This window comes from Sturnus vulgaris, chromosome 1, assembly GCF_052056855.1.
Source record: "Sturnus vulgaris isolate bStuVul1 chromosome 1, bStuVul1.hap1, whole genome shotgun sequence".
Lineage (NCBI taxonomy): Eukaryota > Metazoa > Chordata > Aves > Passeriformes > Sturnidae > Sturnus > Sturnus vulgaris.
This window is the reverse complement of record NC_142243.1, coordinates 56219436-56238608: the sequence shown is the minus strand read 5'-3', so window position 1 is coordinate 56238608 and position 19173 is coordinate 56219436. Positions and strand designations below refer to the sequence as shown.

Genomic DNA, 19173 nt, shown 5'->3' with positions numbered 1-19173 from the left:
ACGTAATAAGATCCAGTGACTGGATGAAGAAACCAAGTATAAATAATGCATTTACTTAACACTGAATATAAATGTGAAAAAGCTTCTGTAAGGGTGTGATAAATTTGATTTTTCTATTACTTTCAGTTTTGCAATCAAGACCAGATAACTTCATGAATGCTGCACTATAGCCAAGACTGTGAACTCGTTAACTGAACAATTGCACGGGAGTTGGCATTGTGTCTACTGAACTCCAGAACAGATTATCATAATGCTCCCCTCTGGCCACCAAAGTCAATGAATCTCTTTAATTTGTTTTATCATTATTATCATTATTTGAGCAAGCAGGGATGTAAAAACCAGTGAACAGATTGGTTTTGTTTTTAAAGGATCAGTGCACAAATAATAGCGAATTAATTCTCAACAAACACTTCCGAGAGAATTATCTCTGTCTTACAGACAGAATGAGTTTCAAAGGCATTGGGATGTCAGTCTCAGCTCACACAGTAAGTAAGCAGCAAAGGATAACTACCAGCAATCATTCCTGGCTGCTGTGCTTATGCTATTACACGTATTTATGGAGTTTTATCAAATGTCTGTAAAGGCATTTCCTGCAGGTGCTTTCTGTGATCCTGTAGAGAAACAGAGTAACATTTTGATGGCCTCTTTCATCTGAAGAGCTCCAAGTTAGTTCTGAGTGCTGGCAAGCATGTTTAAAAAATACTTTCAGGCAGTAACTAAGTAAGGCTAGAAGTCAGGGAAAGGAAAAGATAGGGACATCCTGGTACCTTTGTCTGTCCACTCCTCCTTCATATAAATATCCACAAAATGATGGTTTTGGTTTCTTTCGTTATTAAGTTTAGATGAAGGGATAAAGCAGACTAATAGCAACAAGATGATGGTGTCTTCACTCTACTAAAGCTGGTGGTGGTAGACACACTTTACTGGAAAACAGTAGTGTCAGTGTGCTGCAGCTTTGCGGAAAAAAAAAGAATAAACAAGAAGATTTACTGAGTATCTTCCAGCCTTTTCCTGATCAATTTGCATAAAAACAGAACCACAACCACCTTCTCTGTGCTGCAGCAAATCCTTGTCACAGGCAATCAGAATCATGTAAAACAAGTATTGTACCTAAGTACTAAAGATCTTTGTACATCAGAATTTCCACCTTCTCCTTCAACCTGAGTACTAAAACACATGAGGCTGTTAATAATAATAATGTTGCTCTATTGACATCTAATTCGTCTTTTAAGTTCGTGGCCATGGAGGCTGCCAATCCTGCTCAGTGATAGAAAAGACTGCAATGAAGTTATGCTAAACTCAAAATGTCACTGCTTCCTTGGCCAGGGAAGTATGTATCCTGGTTGCCAAATATAAACCAGAAATGTCTGAGTCGGATAAAATTGCCGAAACTTGTGAGGAAAAAAAATTATTTGCACACAACTAGTAATCAATTGACTCCAATGTTCCATCCCCCAAGATTTATGGCACAGCTTAAAATTAAATTTAGGAAGTTTCTGCTGAAAGAAAATTATGCCATTACATCCCTTTACTACTTGTTTGATGAAATATAAGGAAAGAAGTGGACAGGTAATGAAAATTTTAAAACCCTTTCCTCTTTCAATTATTGTTTTCAAACTAGATTTACCTTTGATGATTATTAAACAAGGGTTTTGCTTTATGGAAGTCCTCCTATTTCAGATGTTAACTGCCATTTGAAGGCATTTCAACTTAAAGATGTCTATATAGTCACCTTCAGAGTAGTAGTTGATGTGAACCTGAACAAAACAACATTGTATGGAAATTATAGATGCATATTATCTCTGCAAAAGGGAAAAAAAAAAACCACTTCCAAAAGCATACAGCTGCAAAAGAGGTAATGGGATGAAATAAAATTATACACTTTAAAATAAAAATAGAACCTTCAGTATTTCTAAATCCATTATTGTCTCTTTTATTAAGACATCTAACAGTTTACTAAATTCATAGGGGTTTCAAATCAAAGATTACTTCTTACTCTGAACTTCTCATATAGATACCAGGCACTTTTTGTATGAACACTGAGAATTGACTTGAGCAGAAACACAAGAATTCTGCCAAATTTCTCCCAAAATTCTTACAGTCATACTCAGCAGGAAAAAGAAGAAGAAAAAAAAAAATCCCTGAAGAAAGAGTAGCTTCTGACAATTCAGATATTTCTTTCTACATTCCTTTGTAAAATATTCTTGTGGCTTTTTGGTATCATTTCAAAAAGTCAAATGGTTAAAACTGTCCTTATTTCCCTAGAAAGAGGAGCATCTGTTGAATGCAAGCTGAAGGACAAGCAGGTATGTTTGAAGCCTGTCACATATTGGAATTCCCTACTCTTGGGGATTTCTTAGCAATATTCCTTTGATCAGTTTGAAAGGATTATTGTGAGAACTCCTACTCCAGGTAGGAGTCTTCCTGAGACATTAATTTTGCGTTTGCTTAGGATTTTCTGCATCTAAAGCCCTTTTAGCCTTATACTGAATTTTAGAAAGGATCAGCACATTTTTCATTGATGTTTCTCATAGTTACATTTTGGCTACTTTTTTTTTTTTTTTTCTCTTGTCCTGGGTCACAGACCAGAAGGTTCTAAAATTGTGAACTTTCAGCAGGAAGATCTTAACTGAAGATCATGATTTTTAGAGTATGGGCTTTGCCTAGGGTAAACAGGATAAAAGGAAAGGAAAATGATTAGTGAGTTCTTGTATCATAGGTGACATCGATAGCTGCATCATTGATACTTTCACCCTCTGGAATTCTTAACTTTAGTATATGTGAAGTACTTTAGATAAGTTACTTTTATTTTCTCTCATCTTGACATATTCAGAGAGTACTGCAGCTACAGCCAGAAACTGAAACTTTAGTGTTAGATGGCAATAGTGCTGTTTTTGCTTTTCTTTTTCTTTAGTATTTTTTTGCTAAATCTTGACTTCATATTATATGTGAACTTCATTTATTTCATAAACATTGCAACTTGGAAGCGTGCAAAAACAAAACAAAAAAGATTCAAAATGTTTTCAAAAGCATACTTTTTATATTTCCATAATTTTAAATCAAATGTTTTAATATTATTTAAGGACAGCGAAGCATGTTTAAAGACAGCTTATTTGCTTTTTTTAATCCAGTCTTACTTCCCATTACTGGGAAGCATATCTGAATTACAGAGAATATGTGCTATTTGCAATTAACTAAAATCCCAGAATTAAATAAATACTGAAAGTGTACAAGAAAAACAACTGATTATTTAAATTTTTTGTTCAAAGTTTATTTTATTTTAGTATACAATATTAAATTTATACATGAAGAAATCAATACAGAATAACCAGACTTTATTCCTCATAAATTGATTTGCAATTGTATTCTTGAAACTATTTCAGATATGAAAAGTTTTGTTTAACAGTTATTTCTTGCATGCTAATAGTCTAGTCAGAATTGCAATAATCTGGAAAGCAGTCTCTGGACATTTCTATGAATAAAACATAGGAAGGAAAACTATTCAAAGCAGAAAACTTTATCTTAAATATTGACCATCCTGATTTACATATGATTCAAAATAAAAGACTATAAAACTAGCAAGAGCAGTAAATTTTATTTATAGTTATAAACGGAAGTTAAAAATCAGTGTTTTCTATTATGAGCAAAGATTCCTATTTAGATTGATATGTAACTAATTAAGAGCTAAAAAGCTTTCTTTAGTTGCTATGTTCTTACTGAAGATAGATGATTCTCAGCAGTATTTAAAACAGGTTTTGTTGTTGTACTTTTTCCTGCATGGAGTGTCATTCTTTTAATCCAAAGGACTAAATCAGGGAGTGTAGAATGACACTGCTGAGTCTGCTTTCCTCTCCTAAGTGCAGCCTTTGGTAACAACCTCAACCATTTGTGTGGCAAGTAACCCAGTAGTGTAGTGGGCCTGTGCAGAAGAGATACAAGAAGCTTTGAGACAAGAGTGATGCACCAGGAGTAAACACTGTTCTGAAAATTACTAAAAAGCTATTTTAAAATCATCAAAGTGTGCAAAAATTTCTAAATACATGAGTGGTAGAGAGGGAAAGAAACTGAAGACTGCTCTGAGTTCCTCTGTGTTTGACCTTCTTCTCAAGGTGAGAGTCTCCTGTTACTGCTGAGCTCTGTGGACCAGCAGCCAGTGATCAGAGAGCTGTTCCTGTCATTATTGCAGCAATGACTGCAACTGTGCCTAGGTATTTTGGAAACACATTCTTTCTGTCTCTCGTCCATTCTACAGAAGATGCAGCAGAAGTATTTTTTTTTGTGTTATAATGAATAAAATCTCACAACTCCTGTAAAGAAAAACAGGTTTTTTCTATCTGTACAACCATTTCACACTGATTTTTGCATTCTGTTTCTTTTAACATGAATCAATCAGTGGACAACTTCTGGAACTAAGGTGATGATCACATACTTTATTTTGTAGAATACATTTATATTGTACCCAGGAAAATTTATATTTCCCTGTGCAGCAACTGAAGAATGGCAACATTTTAATTTAGTTCCTATCTCCCAGTTTGCTTCACTGATCACAAAAGGCTCAGCTTTCTAATTTAGACACCCATGTGAATACTTGATTAGGTCCTTAATAAGAATTGTTTTATTTTTACAACCCCATAAAATAATTTCATTTTTACTCCATATTTTATATGTGGAACAGAGACAGAGAAAGATTAAGTCAAAACTGCCTAATCATTTTGTGTCTCCCTGGAACTGTACTAAGTGCTACCTAAAAGTTTTTTTGTGTCTTAGTTGTCTAGCATCACATGGGAACTGTCACAAAGAGAATCCAGGACCTGTGCTGTAGGGCACACCCTATCTGTTATTTTCATGGAAGATGGCCCATTCCCATCTGGCACTCCACATGCTTGGACACTAGGCGTGCTTCATTCTCTCTGCAAACAAAGGAGCTATCTTAAAGATGCCAGTCTTATTCATTATGAAACCCCAAGCTGCTCCTGGAGTGGGTCCTGCAGTGTCTAAGTGTTAAAATCTCTTTAGTTTATTTAAGACTAAGAGCAAGATAATGATTACTCCCTAATGTGTTAAGAAGCTTTTACTAATAATCCAATCAGTTGATCTTAACAATAAAGATGGAATGTTATTCAGTAGTGGGAAGATTGTATTTTCTCAATTTAAATCAAAGTGGAAATGCCGGATACTAAATCTTGGGAACAAATAGCAAAAAATTTCCATTGCCAAAATTTTCCAAATCAAGCTCATGCCTTTTTCCTCTTGAATTTAGATATAGTTAAAAAAAACCCCAAAAACAAAAAACTTAAAACCTCAAGGTATTTCAGCCTCAGTTGTTTAGTGTATCAGGATGAATAATCACAATTTTCTCTCTGGGAATTGTATGACTCTCTGGGGAATTAATAGCAGGTAATTATGTAAATAAATTAATATCATAATGATATTCAGGAATTCATTAAGACCCTGCAAGAAACATAACTTTGAGTAGCACTGTTGACTTTACAACCCTAATGATATTTTAATATTTAATGTGCACAGCTATTGGAGGTTGAATTCTTCCCTTTTCTTTCTGTGGAATTTTTCCCATTGTTATGCTAAGTATTTGTGGTTACACCTTAGTAGCAATAGTTTTCTCTCGCAGGGGCGTGGGGGATAGGGGGAGACCGGAAAAGGAAAGGTGGGACAGGGGTCTGGGGCGGGCTCTCTCTGGCTCTCGCTTGGCTCGTGGAGTGAGAGGAGGACGGCCCGTGCTCCAAGCTAGCATCCTTCCCGCCATCCCAGCGCCGGGAGCCACGTTCCCTGCTGTCAGACACCGCTCTGCTGCTCTCCCACCTCACCCTACTGCCCCCGGGCACTGTGCCGAGCACCACGACCGACACCGTGAGGGGGAGCGGCTCCTCCATCCCCCTCAGCCCTGGGCCGCCGCCGCCATCACCCAGCGCCTTCAGCTGAGCGAGCCCTGCCCTGCCCACAGCACCGGGAACTGAGCGCAGGGAGAGGGAGCCTGTGGCCAAAAGGGACTGGAACTGAGCTACACTGCTCTGCTCTGGGGTCAGCTTTTATAGATGATGGTGTTTCTGCTGTGTGCCTTCTTACATATATTAGCAAAGAACTGTTATGCCTATCCCCATATCTCCTGCCTGAGAGCCCCCGATTCCAAAATTATAATATTTGGAAGGGAGGGAGTCGCACTCTCCAGCTCAGGGAAAGGGCTCTTGCCTTTTCTTAGCAAATACCTGTCTTTCAAACCAAGACAATAGTTTAGGTTTAAATGATTATAGAATTGTTCCCATTTTACATCAAGTGGAACAAAACCTATATGGTTCAGAATAGGGGTTGAAATTTCTTCTTCAAGATACAGGCCTGAAAATAATTCGGGAGCTTTTGTGAGCCTGTTTTAGAAATTTTTCATGTTACGTTTGGTGCCTTCACCAAAAGGGGAAGGATGAACAATTGTACATAGAAGTATGAGAAAAGCAATTAATTCTTGGGTTTGGGATATATGAGCGAGATGGATAGGTAGTTCTTTGTTTGTTAAGGCTTTTGCTTAAGACTTTATTACTCAAAGTAAATTAAACAGAGATAATATCCTACAACAGTGCCAGAAGATAAAAGAATATTTCACGTACATCCAGTTACGTGGGAGGGTGTGGGGATTTTTGTTTTGTGTTTATTTGCTTCTGTATAGGAGTTTCATTTGTTTCTATTTTTTAAAGGAAAACTACAAACACCAATACGTTAAAACTCACAATTTGATAATGAAGCTCATCAATTTTTCTCAATTTTTCTTCAATTAATTTTCATATACATTTTTTTTCAGGTATCTAAATTTATGCTCAGATATCATATCTTGCTCTTCCATTTTCTTTCTTTAAGTTTTAAAAATATTTGCTAGGAATACTATATAGAACTGAAATCCCTATGAGTTATCTGTGAATAGAACATGACAATATTCCTTAAAAATTTTTTGAAACTTAACAGATTTCTCGAGGTTCTTGTTAAAATACAAAAAAATCAAAGCTCCTGTAGAGGAGGTTGAGTTATTTTTAAGTCAAACAGTAGTTTTCCGGCTCTAAAATATTGGCATATTTTGTTATAAAGATCAATAATGTTATGTTGCTAAATCATTTAATTTTGTTTGGAAATGTGAGAGGCTAAAAGGCAGCAAATAAGCTTTTGGCTTTAGTCTTTGCATGTAATGATAATTCCATTATATTATTCATTAAATTATGATGAATACATGGTTAGAATATGTTTTCAGCATACAAAGAGAGAATTTGAACTTGAAAGTAAGATTCCTAGAAATCAGTAGAGAATTTAAGGGTATCAGGTGAACAGAAAGAGTGAGCTGATTTAAAAATGCTAGGAAATGTATTGAGCATAGAACAAAAAAGTACAGTCAGTTCTAGTGAAAGCCCACAACTGATGTTCCTTACTTTGTGCATGTGAGTAGTTTTCCAGAAATTTTTAGCACTACACACATAACATAGGTGTTACATATATACACATTCATATAAAACAGAGAAATGTGGTTGAGGGAAGTGTCGGGATAGCCACTGAAATTGGGATTTACTGCTAGCACTGATAATAATATCAAGTTCATAGAAGCTCACCATCATCAGCATTATAATGATTAGTTGACTCCACTGTGTAAATCCTGAACTCTTAGGAGTTCTGGTCATTTTATAACCACAAATCTCAAAGAAGAGATTCAGCAACTGGTGGATCATTTGAGTATTTCATCATTTGTGATAAGGGAAATACCTGCTATAGCTTTAATTACTTTCAGATACTTATTTTTTCTATTCAGATGCATTTCTGTGCGAGGTAATTATGCAGGATGCTGTAGAAATGTTTTGCTTTGAACATGTTTGTTTTTAGGGAAAAAGTAGAGTATGAAAACTGTAGTATTATTGACTGTGCTGCTCAATTGAGAGAATGAAGAAATGTTTCTTCAAGTAAAATATTACTGCTTCCTATCACTTATTTTTACTCCCCACAGTACACATGGAAGTACAGCAACCTGTCAAAGCTAAGCTAAAATGGAGATAACCTAGATCAGTTACTTCTGATGCATTAATTTTTTACTCTTTATTTGCTATTTTTCTTTCCTTCTGCAATTCCTACCATATTTCTATCTTTTTCCCCCCTTCTTCTTTAAGTCTTCTCTTACATTATCCTTTGCCCAATCCTCTTATTCTTGCTGCTTGAGTTTGTATGACACAGTTGGGCTGGGTTTTCATAGATATGGAGCAAAGAATGTTTCACCCGCAAAGAGGAATTGATGAAGTTCAGGTTCTGTCTTTTTTTCTTAAATGTCCATATGGTAAAGGAGGAACAAATTTTTGAAAACTCTTGTCTTCTCTGAAACCTGCTGTGGATTTCAGTCAGCTTGTGCAGAACCATTTAGTGATGTGAATGTTTCCAGGGCCCCTGGATTTGAACTGCCCTGTGATGCGGCTCATTGTTCACCCACTCCCACTGGGCACCCAGCTAGTTCCCGGGTGGGCCTGCGCCCGGAATCCCGGGGAGTCCAAAGTAGGAGTATAGCTCTAAGTGAGCTATGGCTTCAGAGAAGCATCCAGAGGTGAGTGAAGAGATGCAGGAAAAACCTTTTATGGTTCTAAGAAAGGATTTACCGGATTGAGTCAGGGTAGGCAACTGGGATTGAGGAGGGAGAGCCACAAAAGGCAGGGAGAACTTAAATAGGAGACCTCCCCCGTGGGAGGGTACAACCAAAGAACCAATTAACACAATCAGGAGGAGTGACAATGGGCTGGGCTTCCTACATAATCAACCAATAGGGGGAAACATAGGCGGGGAAGTCGATGTACAACCAATGAGACACTTAGGAAAGGATGACAAGCAGGGAACATTCGGGAATAAAGAGAGAGGCTGAGGAGGATTGACAAGGCTCTGGGAGGAGATTAGGGAGACGGGCAGGGAAGACTCTGGAAGGCGGGTTGGGATTAGGGTTGATGGACAACGGTTAAGGCGGGATGGGAGCAAATTATTATATACAGAACTAGGGGGTACAACTTAGGGATGAACCATTTCAACAAAGGGAATAACAAGGTTATAACAACATGTTGGAGGTTGAACTATTCCCTTTTCTTTCAGTGGAATTTTCTCCCATTGTTATGCTAAGTAATTGTGGCTACACCTTAAAACGACAGATAATGTTCTCTCGTAGGGGGGTGGCTGGAGGGGGAGGGGAGGGGAGGGGAGGGGGGCGGAACCGGGAAAGGAAAGGTGGGAGGGGGGGTCTGGAGCGGCGCTCTCTCTCTCGCTTGGCTCGTTGGAGTGGGAAGACAACCTGGGCTCCGCTCTGGCATCTTCCCCTGCCATCCCAGCACTGAGATCCACGCTCCCTGCCTTTGGGCATCGCTCTGCTGCTCTCCCAGCTCACCCTACTACCTCCGGACACTCTGCTGAGCACCACGACCGACACTGTGAGGGGGGAGTCACTTTCCCCATCCCTCTCACCCCTGGGCCGCGGCCGCCATCACCCAGCCCTCTTCAACTGCGCGGGACCTGCCCTGCCCACAGCACCGGTAACAGCACAGGGAGACGGCCTGCGGCCAGAAGGGACTGGAGCGGAGCTAGACTGTTCTGTTGCCAATTTTTATAGCTGTTGTTGTTTTCTGCCTTGTTCGATACCAGTAAAGAACTGTTATTCTTATCCCCATATCTCCTGCCTGAAGGTGTCTGAATTGGACCCAAAATAATTAAAAGGGAGGGGGTTGCACTCTGCATCGCAGAAAAGGGGCTCCTGCCTTTCCTTAGACCTTACCTGTCTTTCAGACCAAGACACAACAGAAAACAATGAACTGCAACAGCCCTGCAGTGCCAAACATCATTGCACTGCACTGCTGGTGGAGAGCTTCCAGCACCCAACCAGCTCTGCTCTGCTCATTGATGGTACAGATTCCTGAAAACTCAAGTGAAAAACAGTTTCCAGATTTTATTTTCTGTGCAGTCAGAGAACTGGGAGCCATAACCAAAGCTGTCAGCATCTCACTTTTTTTAATCCTAGTTTTAATCCTTTTTTTATCCTAGTTTTTGGAAAAAATATTATTTGGTTTGGAATTTGGGTTTTTTTCTATAAAATAAAAAATTTAAAGTTTAGTCAGCTTCACTTTGGAATCCCAAAAGAACCCCCAGTTATGTTTCCTGAAGACATATTCTGCCTGCCTGTGGATGTTTCCATATTTAATAATGGTACTTCCATTTCTTATTTCTGGCATTTATAGAGCTATAGTACCATGGAACACAGACTCTGTACTGTTTTCACTATTGCAGTGTCAAATAAAGCTTGTTTTGGTTTGAAAGACAGGTGTCTGCTAAGGAAGGCAGGAGCCTTTTTTTAAACGGAAAATGTAAACCCCCTCCCTCCAAATTACTATAATTTTGAAATTAAGGGGTTTTCAGGCAAAGATATATGAATAGGAATAACAGTTCTTTACTAGGAAAGTTAAAATTAAAATTAAAACTCAACAATACAAAAAAACCACCATACAACCTGACACCCTGTTGGTCAGGGTGTTGGTAGCAGTCTGATTAACGGGTGGCTGGAGTCCTCCTGGAGTAACTAATGTGGTTCTGTTGAAGCAGTGATTCTTAGAACGGTGTGGTTTTCCTCTCAAGGTCTAGTAGTGGTGTAGATGAGTTTGGTTTTCATCTGGGAATCCAGTGGAAAAAATGCTGCCTTGGTATTCCAAATTTCAGATTTTTATTTAGGTGGGAAATGCTTGGCTCCTCCCCCTGGATGGAGCATCTTACAATGAGATAATGTAATTTTATCAGTCATGCAGTGAGACTCAATGGCCCATTAACAGAAGATATACCCCGCTTAACAGAGGATGGGTTGTGGAAGAGATCAAGAACTCTGCCCTACCTGATTTTAACAGACAGTGAAAGAATACATACTTCTGGTTACGTCTTGCATTGCAACCTGGAACAAGCTAGAAGCATAAATGTTTTTTTCAGAAATTCAGTCATAAGTTACTTCTTCCTTTGATAAAAAGGCAAAAAATAACTATCAAAAGTGTAACAGTGAGCATAAAATCAAAGTGGTGAAAAAAAGTGCTAGTAATTAAAGAAAGTTATTAAAAAAAATTAGTAGTTCCTCCTGCAGGAAAAGAAATACTATTCTTCTATCCATGTATTGCCCTATTTTTACATCATCCTAGAAAGAGACTATGCTGAAGCAATTTTTGTACTTATCTCTAAATAGATCATTAATTTGGATGGAGAATTCTTCACCTGAATTGATGTGAAGAATTAATTTTCCCCTTAACTAAGTTAGATTCTCTGGTACATATGTGATGATGTTCTTCAGTGAAGTACAGGGGTTTTTTCTCTGCTTCACAGAGAGCTGAGAGACTGCAAACACCTTTTTGTTTATCTGGTTGAGGATCTAACCACCATCCTTCCATCATTTTTGCTCTTTGGTTAAAGTATGAAAGCTTCCACTTTTGTTCACTTAATAACATTTCTGTGCCTCCTTATTTCAGACATAAATTTTTTAATGCTGAGAATTTGTTTTTAGTCCTTTATTGTAAAAAGCATTTTCCTAAAAGGAGATTTTGTAATGTTCTTTCTTTGTCTATAGAATTGAGTACTGTAAAACTGTTGCAAACTGTCCTATTACAGGAAAGTAAAACCATTTTGGCCAGTTTTACTTACACACTACTGTTAAGCTGTGTGCTATTTCATTACAATACTTATATGAATTTATAATTTAGCTCTACCATTATTAATTATTGATTAGAATGTAGTTGTTCTTTAAGTACAGGATAAAAAATTGAGTCTGTATCTTAACTTTCCATAGCTTGCCTTCCAAATTTTCCAAACCCTTATCTTCACTTTTCTCCAGGTTCTTTAGCTGAGAGATTTAGCAAAGACATTTATATTGAGTATATCTCCAGTGTCCTCATGTACAGTGGGGTGGCTGAAGCATATTGGTAAAGCCAAAGTGAAACTTGAAAATCACACAATTTTTGCTGCAAGTTCTGCTGAATGATCATTTATTAAATTAATTATTTTTAAACTTTATTAGTTGGCCTGTTAGAAATACGTTATCTCTCCTATAAACCTGCCCTGTTAAATTTTGAAAATTATTTGAAGCTAAACTTAGTTTCCTCTTAAGGAGTCACAAAAGTCTTAGTGAATATGTTTGAAAGCTCCATTCTATATATGTTCAAATGCACTCTTTAGAAAGGATTTGGGGACTTATTTTCTTATCTTTTTTCATTCTTATTCTGTTGCTGTCCTGTGGAGCACTGCCTTTGAGAAAAGTGGTTGTGGCTAATAACATTCTCAGTCTTTTTATTGCCATTTAAGCTGAAATATGAAGCGGCTTACAGATGTCAGTGTCCAATACAAGAAGAGAAATGGTTTATAGAACAGAGAACTTTGGTGTTGGGCTTAGGAGACAGCATTTTACAGATAAGCAAGCAATTTTGATCATTTTCCATGTTTGGGTTAAAGAAAAAGCATGATATCTGGCAATAATATTTAAATTATTTAATGAGATTAATAATCTGAAAAACTTGTTTAATTTATATAGGTATTTACACTTTTTTTCTGAAAAAAAAAAGAGTTTTGCAAAGAGATTTCTTATTGTAAAATTCTACTTTTATTTATTTATTTAGCCAGAGATTCACTCCCTGTTTAAAAAAAAAATCTGCTATTAGAGATGTGGGTCTAAATTATACTTTTAAATCCTATTGGCCAGAAATGGAGATTTTGCAGAAATTGTGTATAATTTTCAAGGTCCTGTAACTTGATTTTTCAGTCTTGCAATAATGGATTTCGGCCTGGTATTTGCATTATCCACAAAGTGTGTATTACTGTTCCCCATTTATTTAAATGAAAGGCTGTGTTTAAAAGATACTGTTCTGCTGGAGATTAAATGGAATGTGTTTTATTAATCTGGGACTGACTTATTCTCTGTTGACTGTGTTTATGCATTCAGCAGAGGTTACTGATTCATATAGCAATAGGAAGCCTTGAAATGCCAGGTACCTGCTGGGATCAGCTCCCCTTCTGAAAAAGGACTGGTAAAGCACAAGTCAGGGTGCAAAGTTTGAAGAGCTACAAAAAACAGTTTTGTGTTTGAAAATCTTTTTCATCAATAATTTAATTAAATTATAATGTCTTCCTATACTCAGCTTTGACCATAACACTTCTAGGAAATTTAAAAAAAACCAAATAAGCCCAAACCAAAACAACCGTCAAACCTCTACATTTAATAGGGTTTTGATAAGATTATACCGAGCATCATAAAATTAAAACATTCCCAAATGGAATTTGTTTTGCTCTTGAACTATGGAGCATTACTTTGCATGCTCAGTAAAATATACATTTTTAAAGGAATCAAAATTTTTATTCCCTCCATGAAGTTCTGTGATTCCTAGAACAAGAAAACAGGCTGCTGCTCAGCAGGATATTTTTGTCGTCATTCAGTTTATGCTTTCCTTTGTTTGGTCTTCAGCTCAGAAGAGCAAACTGTTCACTTCCTTATACTGCTCAAATATAGAAGTACTTCAAAGACACTAATTAATGCCTCTTACTAACTTATTTTGAAGTGCCGTCATCATCATTTAGCACATCAGTAGCTGCAGCACAAAAAAATTAAGGTGAATGTAACTGTTAACATGCTATAATTTCGTGGGTCCACCACGATCCTGTGCATCTTCCTAACATCTACCACCACCTGGGTCTACTATGCATGGTACAAAATAATTATTCTTCTAAGATCTATTTTTTGAGTAAGTAGTGTCTGAGCATGTAATTAGCCATTCCTATAACTGTAAGCAAAAAAAAACTTAAATTTTATTTCTTTCAATATTTTGATGACTATAGTTTGCAACAGTAATCCTTATTCTTTGGTTTTTTGCTCCACTATTGATACTTATGATAGGATTTTATGTATGTATTTCTTCAAATGCCAACCATTTAGGCATTAGAACTGATTTGTTTTTTTTCTTCTTTCCCTTAGGCATTTCCTGGAAATACAAACTCTGACAGTGTGGTCCGGCATGATTTACAACACCCAGTTATTGCTCGCTATGTAAGGATAGTTCCTTTGGACTGGAATGGAGAGGGCCAAATTGGGTTAAGAATTGAAGTCTACGGTTGCTCCTACTGTAAGTTTTTCCATGATGATCCTTTTGTTTCTCCCCTAAATAAAAACTCACTTTGAATTTTGGATTAAATCTAGATGTCAAAGACTTACCTTAGTTCCAAGATTGCTAGTTGTGTTACCCAGGGCTTCATGGAATATTTCTTGGAACTTTAATTTTGAGTTGATAGTTTGTTCTTCTCTGGAAGATGCAACATTGGAATTTCCAATATTGCTTTGAAGTTGCTCCTTTTCATCTTCATGTTTTCTGTTGTAGAAGGCTTTGGCTACTGTACAAGTTTGATTGGGACGTTTGAGGAAGAGATTGTATTCAAACTAATGTCATGTTGGGTCTTGAGAGATAAAATGGAAACAGGACGTAATTTATTGCCTGGTACAAGAGATAATATTAAAGCAATAAATAACAATTCTATCAGAATAGCTCAGATGTCTAAACATTTTTCTGAGATATTTTGTTAAGTATCTGAATGTGACTTCAGAATTTCTTCTGAAATATGGCTGAGCAACAGTACAAGTGCTTCCATAGTTAAGAGCAGACCTGATAATGCTTTAAGAAATTAGTTTCTAATGCCCTTCCTTCAGTTCAATCCAGCCAGTGCTGAAGTCTGTAAACCTGCAAAATTTAGGTTATGATATCCTATGTCTCTGCATTTTTTGGGCAATATCCTGTATTTGTTGGTATTTTAGCTGGAATGTGTTACTTGAGATTTGTCTTTTAATAACTAGACTTCAGAATACAGTGAGGAAGACTCATCATTGACTTCAGTGGATGACATAAGACCTATTGGAGCCATTTACCATTCTGACTAGCAAAAAAAGCTGTGATTTCATTAATTTTTTTTTGTTTGATGAGATAGTCAAAGGACTCCATATTTTCATTCAGCACCAAAAGAACCATGAAGAACGTAATTTTTATATTATTTTACTTATTTCCATACAATGAATGTTTCAAAAATGTATACTGAATCAAATAATTTCCCAACAGCTGCAGGAACTTAGTTGAGGAATCAAATCAAACTTCTTTTGGTACTGGTGCTGCTGTACTGGGGGTACACATGGTTGTTTGAAATATTTGCAAAAATACAAGAGCAGGACCTGTTGCAATAAGACAAAGCATAATGGTTTTAAACTAACAGAGAGTCAATTTAGATTAGATATAAGGAAGACACTTACTAAAAATGAGAGTGCTAGAACAGAGTAACCATTTACCCACAGAGGTGGTGGATGCTCCATCCCTGGAAACATTTAAACTCAAGTTGTTTGGGGCTCTGAGGAACCTGATATAGTTGAAGACTTTGATGATTATTACAGAGAAATGAACTAGATGGCCTTTAAAGGTCCCTTCCAACCCAAACTGTCCCATGTTTCTATGATATCTGTTGCCTGAGGAACTGTAGGTTACATTACAGTTAATTCTTACTCAAAGAGAATTGAGCTTCTGAAGTTTTAGGTACAACTCTGATTATTCAGTACATGGCTCTTAATAAACAAGTGGTTACCATCATACAGCTAAAATGTTTTATGTGCTGTTTTAAGTATACCAAACACTGCAGCATGGGTAATTTTCCAGCATAATAGATACTTGCTTCTAAGTGTACCTTCTTGTTTGTACATCAAATGCAAATTCAGGGGTTTGATACAAGAAACCAACATCTAGTTTACTGTCAAATACAACTCTCTTTAACAGAATAAAATGTAGCAGAATCAAACAAGATATTTTCTGAAATATTTACACATAAAAATGGTACATTTTGATTAAATTAATAGTCAAAATGTTGTAGGTATACAACAAGATACTTTTAGAAGCTTAAAGTAAATGTGAGAAAAAGTAAAACACAGCTTGCTGACAAAATTATTTTAGTTGTTTGTTGAAAAGTTGCTTGCCTGCTGAACTTTTGGGGAAGAACAAAAAGCATTTACCAAGGACACAATGTATGGAACCATAAAAATACTGATAAAATGTGTCTTCACAGAATAACTAAGGTGGCCCAATATAATTCCATAATTTTTCTGAAAGAGTATTACCGGTCTTTTTGTATTAGAAATTATTTCAGTAATCATTGGGGATTTTTAAAATGTAAGATTAAAAAATAATATATTCTGATTTTATGTGTAAAGGGGCTTTTTTTTTTCAACAACTCTGCTACAATGCAGTGTGGTTTTTACATGCAGTAATTGGGCTGCTCCCAAAATGGTATCAGTAGAGAGCAGCAGAGCAGCTGAGAAGAAAAACAAAAACAAACAAACAAACAAAAAAATCACTATGTAAAGAGAGAGAAAGGCAGCCCTTTTGGTAGGGATACTGTAACCAGGGAGTACTGTTTACAAATTCCCAGATTGTCTTCAAATGAATTATTTGGAGCCAGGTGTAAATGCTGCACCTTTCCATGTAGATGTGTCTTTTGGCAGAGGCCAAGTTTTTAACCTTTTGAATAAAAGTGCATATATTTCCATATAAATATAAGCACTGCATTAACCAGTATGATTTGCAGATTAATCCTGCTGTTATTTAAGGAACTAACCATTTAGATAATCATCAATTTTAAAAGCCTGATTAAAAGGCAAGCTTATAGTCAAATCTGCCCCAATTTTTGGAACTATTACCTAAATAAAAGGCTGCCCAATACATCACAATTTTAATTTTTATTTTCGTTAATAAATTATTATATTATTTTATTTAGATATCTTCAGAGACAAAAATCAGACTTTCTCACATTGCACACCCTAGTTTAATTTAAGAAGGCTTCCCTTCTTAAATAGAGAAGTCATGCACAGTGACTGTAAAAAATTTCTTTGCACATTGCTGCAACCTGGTCATTAGCTTCAGACCTTTAAGAAAAATGATTCCTCGTATTGAACTGCATATTCAAACATCAGGTCACTAATTGTCATGTTTCTATTCCTATTTTGTTTGAATATGCGTATTAAATACACATTTAACTTTTTTGTACAAGGAGTGAAATCCATGTCCTTCTTTGCACAGAAGATCAGTTTAAATCAAAGTTTAAAAATAGATGTGTTTTCCAGAGAGCAATTAGAATTCACATCTGTACCCTGAAGAAATCTATAGCATTACCAAATCTTCTTCTTTTAGTTTTGGTTTGCTGAAAGCTTAAAATCTGTTCTGTCTTTTAAATTTCATCTCTGTATTTTGTGTAGAAGAGATCTGTGGGGTTGTCTTCTATTCTTCTATCAGAAGAGTCCACAGAAGTCACCGAAAAGGAATTAGGGTCTTACTCCTCAACAGGGTTCAGAATGAAATATATTTTCTTTTTCTATAGTGGAAAGCAGACTATATCTCATTTTAAAAAAAGGAAAAAAAAACAAAAGGAGTATTAAAATTGGGTAAACAACTTGCATAATAGCTAAAGTAATGGAGAAATTGCGTGAGCAAAACAAGCTTGAAAAATCACAACAAATAAACCAATATATAACATAAAAACCCTTTTTGGTCAATAGGACTTTTAGTTTTTATTTTAAAATTATGAATTTCATAAGCCATAAAGGGAAAAGGGTCTTTACACTTGAAGTAACATCATATATCTAAAAGCAAGTCACAAAGAAAGCAATATAACCGAAGTCAAAATATCCACTAAAATCAGTTAAATGAAAACTGACGGCCAAATTTTATTTGCGCTCTTTTGGAGATAGAGAGCAATGGTACATGACATGGATCTTCCACCATTTTCACTTTTATGAATTTTTGAGACAGGTAGCAAAGTCATGGCATCTGGAAGCCATGAAAACTACAATATAGTACTTTTATTACTGATTCACAGAGATCATAATAAGTTCCTGCAGGATTGTTGCCATATAAATATTTCCCTTAATCTCCATCCTGTGGCAGATGAATGCCTACCAAAAAAAAAGGCAATAAACATATTATTGCATAGGCTTTGGCTATGCTTTTCAAGGTAACTGTAAGAGGCCTTCTGGGCCATGAAATCCTATGAGTGGAAAACACTCCTGATGCCTTTATTCATACAGGAGTTTTTATATGGCTGAGCTGATTTTCTGGGTCTAAACAGTACATTTGTATCTTTTTGATGCAATTGCACATCTGGTGGTGAGAATTTTCCAATTCCAGATGACTCACTTCTGAATTGTAGGATATATTTGAAAAAAAACCACCAACACTTGGATAGGGTAGAAAGCCATGCAAATATTAAATATACTCAAGGCAAATAGGTGGCAGGAACAATTATAAAGCTCCATAAATGGCATAAACATGCCAAGCTGTTTACATTCACTGACAAGTTCTATTTGCTAATACTTAGGAAGCAGAGGGACTGAACAAATGTCACATGACCTGTATTTGCAAATCGGTTCTTTTTCAGATGTTAACTCTACTGGGCATACTACTATACCAAATGTTACTGTTTTATTTTTCTGACTGGTGACTTGGGGTTTGTTTTGTTTTGTTTTTTTAGAGACAGAGGGAAAAGAAGAAAAAATAGTAAGCACAGTCTTGTGGTTATTTATGAAATAATGGTGAATATTTTTATGGCAAGTATTTACTCTACAAATCGCAAAGTGAACAAAATTTAGACCATGGAATTATGTTACAAGAACTAAAATAAGATTCTGAGGTGCTTTTAAGCAGTGAACCAAATGAATATTTGCAAGATCTGATTAGGAAGTGTTGAAGTGGTAAAACCTGTGGGCTGAACAGATCTTTTGGTTGTTGTATTTGATCTTGTTTGCCTGCAGTGACTTTGAGTTAAAATATTGTTTCCTTTGACAGTTTATTCCATATTCAACTATACTTAGCTGCTAGGAAATTTACTTATTTGAAATCTGCTTAGCTTGGTTTCATGCTACAGGCACTAACTATCCATGTCTCACTCACTGTCTCCCATGGCTGCCATAGACACTTAAAAGAGAAACTTCCATATTGTCCAGAATAATCTGTTGCATCCAAATAACAAAACTACTGTTTAAGGTAGATTACAAACCTGCTTTACTTCCCTTTTGTTGAATCTTATCAAGTTTCCCTTGTCCAGATTCAAAGGTATACCCTGGACGTTTCGTTTCAC

At 36.2% G+C, this 19173-nt stretch overlaps 1 protein-coding gene across 3 annotated transcripts in view; it reads left to right on the top strand.

Moving 5' to 3' along the window:
* The window catches only part of CNTNAP2 (contactin associated protein 2), a 1082030-nt gene that overhangs the window by 464908 nt on the left and 597949 nt on the right, over positions 1 to 19173 (top strand). For all 3 annotated transcript variants that reach the window (XM_088167403.1, XM_088167401.1, XM_088167409.1), the window contains one exon: positions 13994 to 14141. In XM_088167403.1, coding sequence (XP_088023529.1) covers positions 13994 to 14141 — 148 coding nt within the window. The remainder of the gene's footprint in view (positions 1 to 13993; positions 14142 to 19173) is intronic.